Below are 12,838 nucleotides of genomic sequence, written 5' to 3' on the forward strand. Positions count from 1 at the left end.
CAGCACTACTGGGCACTATTTTGAACCGTGGACCGGATTGACCGGACATGTTTGACATTTAATACCTTTTTTCGAGGTGCAAAAAAGCATATGTTTGAACAGTGGCCAAACCTAGATATCCGGCTTTAAATGAAATGTGTGTGCATATAAGCACACACACACACATACATACATACTTAACAAGCCCGAAAGATTAAGAGCTTAAATTAGGCTGGTCGTTAGCAAATTCGCGTCAAATTAGGACATTCGGTAAAAGGAGCTACACCAAGATCGTTCAAATCGAAAAAGGGCCCAACTGAAGAAAAACCTTCCCGCAATGGCGTCATAACGCCATATCGTATCTATGATCGATTAGATAGGGCCAGGGTAGCAAATGAGAGGAAGGGGCCGTGAAGTGGGGGGGGGACGTTGTAAAGAAAAACTTCTTACTAAAAGCTTATACACAAACGTAGAGAAAGAGAGAGAGACACACACACACACAAACGCACACCGTAGTACTGGCGAGTATAAATATTTAAAACATACTCTCTAAATGTGGCGCCTGACACTCCGCAGGTTGGCAGGGGTGGTTGGTGGTGGTGGCCAGCGATGTGGCCAGAGGCGAGAATTTCTCTGCAAACCGACGATGCTACGACGAATTGCGGGACATTGGTGCTATTCGACCTAGTTTGGGTTTAGGACACGAACATGTTGCGGCTGCCGATACTTCCCCCGAAAAAGGGAAAGGGCATTAGAGCCTGTCTTCGCAATGATGGCAGTGAAACATCTGGAAAAAAATAAGAAACACATAGGAACATGTTAGTCAAAATGGTATTCATTTATAACAAAAAGGAAAATAAATTAGTAAGGAATAATACAGGAAATAATAGAATACATGTTGGAGCATACTTTCTCTCTAACCTGCTAGCTGAAGGGACCGCTGCAGCTTTTGGAAACAAACACAATGGGATAGTATACCATTTATGTATGGCGAAAGTCTTCAACCATACTCTGTAAACGCATTCATTACGAGCTGTCATTGGCTATCACGCCATCACGAACTGTCATTGTCATTGTCAAACCCCAAGACACGACTACTTTAGAGAGTCATTGGTGTACTAACATCATGTGCAGCTTAGAGAAAGTGATTTTAGGGAGAGTTTGCAGCTTGGAGAGACATAAAATGTATTGAAAATGAAGCGACTGTCAAAAATGTTCATCTTACGGAGACTTGCTATCTTTGAGAGAGATACTACGTTAGAGAGACTTGACTGTGTATCAAGTTATCGCTTTTAGAAAAACTAATATACTATATTTGATCTCTCATCGGCCTTAGAACTTTAGGAGTGGCCTGGTGGATTGTAGTAGCGGCTACTGAATCATTTACCACCAAAGTACAATTCTTAAACAGGATTGATTATTCAACTACGGGTAGGTAATATAGTCAGGCAAAGTCAATAGAGACCACCACAGACATCTCGAGACTTTTCTTGCTTTCTTGAAGAATTTCCTTACCGTATTGCTGGTCAGCCCGACTTAAAAAATTGCCTGTCCGTATTTCCTGAGGTTCCCCCCATGCCCATTCCACGGGTGGAAAGGGTGTTGTTCGTTTCGTGGTAAAAGAGCTTTTTCCCAGTTTTTCCTACATGTTTGGTAGACAAGCGTCATCCCGATGCCTTCTAATGGTGGGTGGTGATTAATCTTTCCTCTATGTTGCAAATGAGCTTCTATCCTCATCATATTCCACTTGAGCACTAATTTTCTACTCCAAGCGGAACCGTTTTGAGCAAATGTTGGTATAATTCAACGCATCTGAACCAGCCAAGTCAGCGTGCAAAGACTGGGAAGATCAAGCACCACACCACACGGCACATAGAGCTTAACCACACTAATGGACTCTTCGTATGGAAATTATATCACTTAATATCTCCTTGCGTACACAGCGCACAGCGCGTCTACACACATCCATTAGTGCGATTAACGCTTAATATTGATAACATCCTTCAACCTTCATCATCGTCATCCACATTGCCATCACCGTTCGCGTTGCAGGAGTAGTACCATGGGATTTTGCGACAAACAAACGCCACCTATTTTACAGCAGATTTGTCTACCCAGGCCACGCTGCTGTACTTCGGTCGGAGAGCTTTTCCTTACTTGCAAATTAGGAACATTTGCAGACAAAAAAAAAACACCGAGAAAAACCTTTCAATTTAAATGAGAGCAGTGTGAGAATCTCTTCCTAACTCACGCTTTCCGCAAACCCACGCACAATCCACGTTGCCCCAGTACTGCTTCCTGCCTGGTGGAAAGGAAATTTAATTGAAAATCTTTTCCCCCAACACACACCCCACCCCGCCCAACACGCATCCTTCCAACACCCATATAGGTAGCCGCTGGCTTCTGGGAGTTCTGGTAGGCAAGAACGCAATTTCACAACGAAACCATTTCTCACGGGGACCCATCAACTCACAGGTGTGCTGCTGGGTGGTGATGGGAATGATAAGGTGGGATTTTCCTCGAATTTTCCACTTTTTTTCCTCGTTCAGGTGAACGCAAACAGCACACCACAGTACGCCAACTTGTTGGGTGTACCCACCACCCGGGAAGGGGAAGCCGCCACCGGGGGGGTGGTAAAGTTCGTGGCATCCAGCGACCCACACACAGAGACACTCCAGCCAGGCACAGCTTTTACTTTTCATCCCAGACCGGACGGACGGGTGCTCTCGAAGGATGTGACAAGCGGGCTGATGTTTTAAATTCAATTATGGAAGCTTTTTTTCTTCCACTTTTGTTTACATTTGTGTGCTTTTGCTCTCGTTCTTTTTTTAATCTTTGCCTTTGGAATTTGGGTTCCGTGGTGTATGAGGATCGTAGCAAATGATGAAACTTTCCTTACTACACCATTCCGCGTGTATTTACTTTATTTCAATTTCAGTTTTGTAATTTTGTTTCCATTCTTTGCACTTCTTTCCAACTCGTACTGGTTGTTTCTCATTGTTTGTAACGTTTTAACCTTTCTGTTATTGTTTTGCTGTACAAATCCGTTCTTTTTTTAACACTTTTACATAACTTTTGCTAATTTATCACTATTTATTTTTACTTTTCTAACCGCGAAAGCCAAAGCGATCAAGTTTGTCATCGGGTGTCATCGCAATCCGTACCAAAATAATGCACAAAATGATTGACTCGTTGGATGCTAAAATATGTAAATTTAGCCACAGAAAGAAACCTATTTTTTGTTATTATTATTGCAACCCAGTAAGATGTGCTGCCGGTGCCGAAAGTTTGGCAAATCTAAAACACTTATGGCAAAGGTATTATTTGCATATTTTCCCGTTCCTTCCACCTTGACTGGCAACGAGTTTAAGCACAATCCCACTCCGCTTATCTTTACGTTTCCGCATTTTTTTCTTTCGCGTGCTTTAGCGCGAACTGTCGATAAAGCTGGCTGCTCGCCGAAAACTTTTTGCTACCATTGCTGCATAGAGGGAGAGAAAAATTATGCTAAACAGATGATTGCCGTATATAGGGTTGCTTAGCTTCATCGTTTAACTTAAAGCGAGTGGAGTGATTGTGCATTTAGCTGCACAGTTCGCCCGCCGTATCGCTTTAAGTAAATGGGAAATTTTCTCCATTTTCGGGAAAATGTTTTGCTTAAACGAAAGGAATGTCACAGCAAACAAGGCGCAAGACGTTAACCAGCATAAACGGCACGGGAGTAGGTTGAATTTAATTATTCAACCCAATCCATCACACACGCACTTCCAACGAACGGTGCTGTGCGCCAAGATTGTTTTCCATGTCTCCGCCAATGATGAGCCTGATTAATTAAAGTTCTCTCCTGCCGGGACCAGCAGGAGACACAGCGATACAACAGCAAACCACCAGATCGAACCATTTAATAAGGAACACCAATGCCCGCTCGTCGGCAACTACACATCACGGTCAGGGGGGTTTCGTGTCGGTTGTCATAGTTGGGCGAATTTATATCGAAACGTTGAATCGTGTGTAATTACCAGCCACAGAGCATTGTTCGGCAATGGTACGATTCCGGGCCCCTAATACTGCCGACCCCCATGACTACGCTGATGATTGGCGGTGAATGCCGGTCACATCATTGAATTAGATTACAAATGGGTCGTAACAGCGTTTGATGGTTCCTGGTGATGGGTGGATTTTATACGAGCACTGGAACATCAAGAATTGCTTTAGCTAAATTGGTAAGGCACCAAATTACCACACGGCACACCAATGTGAACCGCTTTGTAAGGTTTTTTTAGTTCAAGTGCCAAAGTTAGCGATAGCGGATTCTTGATTCCCCTCTACTTGAACTTAGAATGTTTCTAGATAGCTCTGAAATTCTTACTATATTCCAGAAACTGATGATATACGATCAGATATCGAATGGAATATAATCCTCTAAGATCCACATTCACTAAGATCATCCAAGACATTATCCTCCAAACATAACCTCAATTATCGATCCGCTATAGGGCTCCAAGGAGCATGATCTGCCTCTGCTTTTAGGATTCATGAGTCTATTAACAGTCGATTACGCCTTACTTACTAAAGATTCGTATGAATGACTCTTCTTAAAAAATTCATTGAGCACAACACAGTTCAAAGCTTTCTCAACTAAAACACTGAGGGCCTTGCAAGTGCCTGAATTGAGAGAGCTTTGCACAGATTTGTATTGAAATTTTCAAAGTTCCAGACATTGGGACCGATTTCAAGATTTCAAGAAGTGTCTATGTATGTGTGGTACGGCTTTAAGAGGCTTTGATTCCACTTCCAGGCTTTGAGCTAACTCTGCCACAGGAACGCAAAACCCCCTGTTTGTGTCAATCTTTACTCCGACAATCTTTCAACGTGTCGGCTGCGATAAAAATTTGTTAAAATTTTTGACACGAACCACAAATGTACACTCCGCCCTTTCCTCCGATTCTTCCACTGCCCTAGTTCGGGTTCAATTTCAGCTCGACAAGCCCCAAAACCAACCTACACAACGCATGAAAGCTCCCCGCGGGCAGGCCTGTACGAGCGAAAGATCAACGGCGACAACAACAACGACGACGTTAACTTTCCTATCAGCTGCTGTCAGCTGCAGATAGAGCAAACAGTAGTAGCAGGGCATCCTGGGCACACGGGCCCGGTAAATCTCCGTAAAGAGCTAAAATCACCCATAAAAAGCGGAGGACAGCAACAGGGGAGGAAAAAATCAAACGCAAAGCAATTTTGGTTTTCACGGTGCCCCCTTAACTGCCGATGTGTGTGTGTGTGTGTTTTGTGTGCATGTATGGAAAGGAAATTATGTTGAACGGTGACTACATAGGGGAGGATATAATAACTTGTGGCTTGTGGGAAATCGAATCCGAAATGGGATCTCTCCGCCTGCATGTATTTGTAATGTGTGCGCGTGTGTAAGGAAAAGTTATTGGAAGAGAGGTGTATAAAAAAAAAGGAAGAACTAGTACACGATATGACCGCAAATACGATTTGATCATCATCAACACCATCGCTATCATCATTACCAATCATCACATCATATAAGCACCTCAACCTCATCCTTATCCACGCTCGACAGAAAGCTCTGTGGTGTCGTTTTTTTTTTTCGGGCCATTTTTATTTTTACCCCGACCCACACCCACATGCAGCAGGGAAATGGTAGGGCTGTTGTGCGGTGTGTATGTGTTAGTTCAATTATCGACAGCACTCATAAAATAAAGCGCGACGTTTGAAGTTTTCCTGTCTCTTCGCTATCATCGTGCGGCATATAAAAATTTCACTTTCTTCTGCACGACAGGAAGGAAAGTGAACATTTTCCTTTATCACGAACAGCGGACGGTACGTCTTGCGAAATTGGTTCGCCTTTTTAACGGTTGTCTTATCGTACGGGAAAAAAACTGATTTCCAAACCTTTCTGTCGATGGGTTTGTTTTTGCCGATGTCACCGGAATTTGGCCACCTTTAAAAACACGTCTGTTATTTTTCTTAACACCTACCTACACGCGCGGGGTGGGGGTGGGAACAACCCTTAAACGAGGCCACTTTTCGACATTCTTGCTCCTAAAATCTCATTTCTAACCCGAACCCACCCGAAACCTTTTTGTGTGCTTTAACGAAGGGACGCGTTCCTTGGGGCAGTGATTTCATCCTTTTTTATTCGTTGTTACCTTTGGTGATAGAGTGTGCGGAATTTAAAATGCCCCGGACACAACCAGAATCTCTACCATTCTTGCATTGACACTCGGCGAATTAAATAGCTTTTTATTCTTCACTTTAGTTCAATTGAAAAATAAGAAACTAATTCTACCTCTGTGATCCTTACGGTTTTACTTTTCAATGGTCTTTTTATTTTATTGATGATAACTTACCAAAGGGAAAATTATTACAAAAAAAAAACATTAAAACTAAGTAAACATAGATACAACAATAATATGCGACTTCAAATACGAAAGAAATATGACTTCTTTTTTATATGCAATATTTTATGCAAAAATATTCGAATAAAGATTGCAACAAATCACCCGACACGCTAACGTCAACGGCCAAATTGAAAATGCTCCACTGCTATTTGTAAACAACGGCTGCATGACGTTGTCAAAGCTGACAGCTGAAAGTAGGAACCGGTTCAGTTTTACAACCGGTTCAAGCAGAAGAACGGAGCGAGCAGGATGAAAACAGTGCGGTGACAGAGAGAGAGAGAGAACCACCAGTTCACCCGGCATGACATGTTCGCCATGTCAGTGAGTATATCGCGTGCTCGCACGTTGAATGTGAAAAAGTAGAAATAATCAATACGCACGGTGAAAAAAAAAGCTTCATACAGCAGGCAGTGCAACAACAGTGCCGTGAAACGTGAGTGCGGTGTTAGTTTACTTTCGGGGCCAAATGATTTATCTTCCATCGTCAGTGTTCATCATTTCGTTGCAGTAGCTGCCGACAGCAGACGGGACGACCTCGGCAGCAAGCGGTGTTGTGTGCGAATGCGCGCTCGTGTGTGTTGGTGTGCGTGACAGTAGCAAAATGCCTCACACGGGTGCAGCTTCACCTTCGATGCGCCGTACGGAACATAGCGATAGTGAAAATTCTGATGTAGAGGATGCCGTGACGGTGAACGCACAGACCGGCATTAATGACTACAGTGAAGCGAAAAATGATTCCGATCATTCTCTAAACGATGGCAGGTCCAATAGCAGCGATGGGAATAGTTCCTTTGTTGGCAAAATTCGTTCCAACTTCTCGGGTATGTTGTCCGTACTGTTACCACCGGTGCGTCAACGCAAACAAAGCGGTAGGTTGACACAGGAACGCCAGCCATCGGAGCCGCTCTCCAACACGAAGGACAATTTAGATGAGCAGTATGAAGAACAATTATCAATCGATCTAAGGAAGCGACCACATTCACCAAACTCGGCTGATGCCGATGTCGTCATTAGCGATAACCGTACTTATGAAATGATCAGAAAACGACCCCGACTGCGTGAAAAATGGAACGCCAACGAGGAGGAAAGCACACGCCCTACATCCGCTACACTCAGAACACAGACAGCACGAACAGAAACGTCCAACTCGTCCAACACAAGTCAACGTCTTCGTGGATTGATGAGCAGTAACACAGCCTACGTCAGACGAATGCAACAGACGCGCAGTGGCTATACCCACCAGACGCTTTTCGGTTCCTCGCACCTTAAATCCACCAAAGACAGGAACGATTCGGTCGCGTCTTCTCGGCGCCCATCCTTTAACATTTCCGTTGCCAAGATGTCAAAATCGCTGAGCAATGGGTGGATTCCGCCCGAGTACGGTGGATCACCGTTTTACGAAGGCTTTACCCGGTTCGGAGGTGCATCCTCAGCACGAACGCTAGCCACCCACGGTCCATCGCGTCCGGCCGTTACCGTACTGGTGAAAAAGTCGCACCCAGGCGTCAAAGCGCAATCGCTCCCAGATGCACAGAGGGAAGCAAAGCCGGAAACATATACATCCGCCATGTCTTACCCTTCGCGGCGAATCCTTGAGATAGTGGACGAATATGCCGCGAGAAGTTCGTCAGCCAAACGTGAGAAAATTGTTTCATACCCAGATTTACGCAAACCACGAACACTGCAAATGCTAAATCTAATACGCTCGCAACAGTCGGAACGTTCGGAACAGTCGGAAAATACGACACAACCGCCTCAGCCACCGACGGTACCCTTGATGGAGTATACGCTTCCATCGCACGTCGATAGCCCGACCAACCCGATACGTCAAGACGAACCGAAATCGACCGGTGGCAAGCAGATGACGAAAAAGACACGCCTGCACGCGGACCCGATAAAGGAGCGAGATGTGGACACGGTGGAGCCGATTCAGCTGCCAAATTTGAAACTACCGCTACTGATTGAGGGAATGCCTAAGTTCGATTTTATCGTGCCGATGAAGGGACCATTACTTTCGGCCGATAAGGAGGAAGGACTGAAAAATACCAAGAGTATCAATGGGAACAAGCTGCCCGCAAATGATGAGAATAAGCAACATGGTGAATTGGAAAGGAACGCACCGACACCTACAACCTTTGCGGAGATTCGTTCGTTTGGATTTACATCACCGATACCGCTTAATAACGCATTTCAAGTTACCGATACTGTTCCTGCTGTTTCGGACTCATCTGCACCACAAACTTCCCTTTCCTTGTTCCGTGAGATGACCACTTTTGTATTTAAGTCGCCTGCACTGCTGAATGATTCATCTCAAATCGCCAATTCAGGTCCCACAAAGTCCAACGAGTTTCTGTCTTTTCCTCGCGAAAAGCCAACATTTGTGTTTGCCTCGACTATAGTGCTTGGTAACTCCACTGAACCAGTTCAAGCAGCGACCATGTCGTTCAAATTTGCAGCACCAAAACAATTGGATGTTCCGGACGCACCAAAGGTACGTTCGTTCCAGGATCTGATGGCAGAATCTGCCGCCAAATGGTCGTGTGATGTTTGTATGATCCGTAACGAACCACACCAGCAGAAGTGCATTGCGTGTGAAAGCCCCAAGCCATTGGAAGTTCCGGACGCCCCGAAGGTACGTTCATTCCAGGATCTGATGGCTGAATCAGCCGCTAAATGGGCGTGTGATGTTTGTATGATCCGTAACGAACCACACCAGCAGAAGTGTATTGCGTGTGAAAGCCCCAAGCCGTTGGCAGTTCCGGACGCCCCGAAGGTACGTTCATTCCAGGATCTTGTGGCGGAATCTGTCACGAAATGGGCCTGTGATGTGTGTATGATCCGTAATGAACCACACCAGCAGAAGTGCATTGCATGTGAAAATCCCAAACCATTGGCAGTTCCGAACGCACCAAAGGTACGTTCGTTCCAGGATCTGATGACCGAATCAGCCACCAAATGGGCGTGTGATGTTTGTATGATCCGTAACGAACCACACCAGCAGAAGTGCGTTGCATGCGAAAGTCCCAAGCCGGCCACGCAGCCAGCGAAGCAAAAAGAAGCGTTTCTTCCAGCTGGTACCAGCATCGCCAATACCACAACTTCCGGCAGCTTTACTGCGATTGTCAACGCGCAGTCTAGTCGCTGGGAATGTGAGGCATGCAGCGTACGAAACGATCCCACGGCAACGGTTTGTGTTTGCTGTGCAACGGAAAAACCGTCCGGGAAAACGGCATAGAAGAGGATTAGGATGCAAAGTTCATAGGAAGGAGCATTAAGCAAGTGGGCAGTATAGGTATGCTGGCAAATGATTGCAGGATCCGATTCAATAAGACACATAATCGCTTGAGGATTAACATTGTTCAGTGCGCCATATGATGGATTATAGTATCGCATTGTTTTGTTTTTGGTTTTGGGAAAAAAATCCCATCATTTTGCACCTTTCCATGCTAATTGAGAATGATTAGCCATACCAAGAGTGCTGCAAGAAGCGCAGGTATTGATAGATAAAAGTACCAGTACAGGACAGTCAAACAAATGCTTCAAAATGTTTGAAGATTTGTACAACACTGAAGGTCCCAGTAAAACGAACGTTAGGGTACGAAAAACAGTCCCAAAGCAAAAGTGCGGCAAATAGATCGGTAACACAATGCACCAAATGCTCCCGAATGGTTTGGTTTCTGCAGGATATTAGAACAGAAAGGAAATTGAACACAGAACCATAGAATGAAACGTAGATAAATAAATACGAAAAGACATAATTATGTTTGATGATTGAACAGGATGGGGCAGTTGCTCGTTGTTAAAGCATGATAAAGCGAACTGTTTTTTTTTCATTACATTACATTTATCTACCGGAAATAGGACATACTTTATAAATTAAACGCTTATACATTTAACTGAAAATTTACATGCATTCTTAAACGACTCGCCCTTTCGTTATTTACGTTAGTCCCAGCACGGGTTGATCATTTTGATATTGAATTCAAATGGAAAGAAGTAATACTACGTGATCGTTGTGGTCTATGGCTTGGTGTTATTAAATCAGAATATATTAATAAACACATCATCAAACAAAAAAATGAAACGGACACCATTTTGTATTGCGTTAGTGAAAGAAAGTACAATTACCACGTTCAGGGTCTTCCTCGGTTTTGTGTGATAATTTTCCCAAGCATCCTTCAAATCGACATTTAAAATGTTCTACAGCACGAGAGGGACCACCCCCCATCAATCGTCCATTTGCCACTGTTGTTGATCGTCGAGCTTGAAAAAGCGACAATTTAGCGGTGTGAAACATTTGTCTCTGTGTTTCGATTTTCCACAACACATTCTTACACAGCACGCTTATCGATTTTCTTGCTAGTTTAACAACACGATGGCCAAAGCCAAAAGGAACGACCGGAGGACACACACACAAACCACTCGACCACTACGTGAAAGAAGGAACACATCTCCAGCAACGAAACCACTGCTGCTACACAACTGTTGGTGGCTCTCGTATGTCCGTTGTGCGGTGATGACCATTTCCATCACCTTTAAGTGCCGGTCGGCTAGGCGTGTGGAGGAAGCGCTCGGAAGGAAGGGAATAGAAAACCAAGTATCCCCACACGGTTCGCTCTCAACGTCATGTAGTACCGACGCGTTCTCGCTTTTCCAGCTCGTAACAGCGTTAAATCATTCGACAGCCGCCGACAACGGGAACCCGAAGGGGTAACTTTCCCATCCAGTGTTTGGGTCTGGACCTGTACAGAATTCACTTTTCTACACGAACATAATCTGGCCGTGTGTAGCGTACAAGGCGAAAAGATTCTACAGCAGTGCGGGTAGTAGTGCTGCGAGAGCAAGGAAGCGGCATTAGTTATGTTGGCCTTTGCTCGATTCTACTTGCTGTTCGACGTTCGCGGTAGGGATTGTGCCTTTTCTTTGTTGGTGCCTGTTTCACTGTCCTGCTGTTGGATGTTTGGTGAAACGGGGATGGAAATTCCATTAAAAGCTGCTTTAAGCAGAGTTTCATAACCACGCCGCTGAGCAAACCGAAACACCAACTGTTCCGACCGTAGATCCACTGGATGGGGGGAGGGGGGGGGAGGGGGGTTATATCGTAGCGAATCTAAATGATGACGGATGAGCAGAAGAACCGAAGGACAATAACGCTTTCATTCGTCTACGAAATAAATTTAAGCTTGTGGAAGACAAAACTCAACTGTATAGACAACAGAGGACAACCCTCCCAGGCTGCCGAAGCCTTAGGACATTAAATCAAATTGCTCTTCTCCATCTTCTGCGTCCCTTGCTGCAAATGAAATCAAATTTTATGTCTCCGGGACACAGGCTACAGTCGGGAACAGCTTCCAAAGGCGGCTGACTCACACTCAGGCCCGGCCAGCAGTTTTACACGTTTACCGCACCACTATGCATAACTTGATTAGGGTTAGGGGTTAGGGCCGCCCCCCCTTCAGCTATGTTTGTAGTTTAATTTGAGGCCAGCTTTACATCATTTCGTCAGATCTTGCTCGCTACAAAAAAAAAAAACAACCCCCCATACACACAGAACGGACGGAGTTAAAGCAAGAGAGCAGGAAACACAACAAACGCGAACGCGATCTCTGGTGAAATGATGGGGCAGCATAACCACGAGCGTGCACAAGGGGAAAAAAAGGATCGTGTTGCGAAACGGTAAAATCGTTGGATAAGAAATTTCCCACCGAACCCCCCCACCCCTGGCCAGAATGGTGCGTTATTCTAACCGGTTAATATGAGCAAAAGGTGAAAAAGGAAGCGAGAGACCCCCCCCCCCCCCCCCCTTTCAAGGCCTTAAAGTGTTTGGATCTGTCTGCTTTTGGGGTTCGGGCCGAAATCCTTGCAAATCCTGCATCATCGATAAACGGGTTTAAGCCCCGACTGCGAAGTAGCAAAGGGGGTCTTATACGTCCCGGCCATACACGACCCATCGTAGGGTTAAGGGTTCATATATAGGCATGAAAAATGGAAGCGATTATTATGCTCCATTGGCCACAGCAAAAAAAAAATAACACCCTTTCTCTAGCACAAATGGAAGGAGGCTTAAGCGTAGAGAAAAAAAGGCGATTCAAATAAGCCCATTTCACTGTTGTGCGATCGGTGTTTGCGAAGGATACGTTTCATGCCGGGAGGGGAGATGTGTTTTTGCTGCGTTGTTCTGTGGCTGTGAGCCTTCAGTAGCTATATCAAACTGGTTATCTGGTTCCGAATGCAGTCTCGATCATCATACGGACCCCCGGTGGAGTTGGAGCCGGTGAAATTATGTACTGCAGCAGTCTATTCACCGCCGTTGGGCGGTGTTCCACATCCCGGCCAATAAGGGGCTAACGTACAACACGGGAAAAATTGAAAAGCAAAACCCTCAAATCCCCATTCCCAGCAAATTCGCAATCAAAATACGGTTTCCTATC

The 12,838-nt window shown here is 45.0% G+C and overlaps 1 protein-coding gene across 1 annotated transcript; it reads left to right on the forward strand.

The window, feature by feature from the left end:
- Nucleotides 1–7,008: 7,008 nt before the first annotated feature.
- LOC128717846 (nuclear pore complex protein Nup153) lies at nt 7,009–9,642 on the forward strand. Its single transcript, XM_053811519.1, has one exon. It carries the CDS (start codon nt 7,009–7,011, stop codon nt 9,640–9,642), a length of 2,634 nt encoding a protein of 877 aa, XP_053667494.1.
- The last annotated feature ends 3,196 nt before the right edge of the window (nt 9,643–12,838 follow it).

Source organism: Anopheles marshallii, chromosome 2 (assembly GCF_943734725.1).
Source record: "Anopheles marshallii chromosome 2, idAnoMarsDA_429_01, whole genome shotgun sequence".
Classification (NCBI taxonomy): Eukaryota; Metazoa; Arthropoda; class Insecta; order Diptera; family Culicidae; genus Anopheles; species Anopheles marshallii.

Bases quoted from the DNA above. Each gene is read 5' to 3' on its own strand.
- LOC128717846 (XM_053811519.1), top strand. From the start codon at position 7,009: ATGCCTCACACGGGTGCAGCTTCACCTTCGATGCGCCGTACGGAACAT.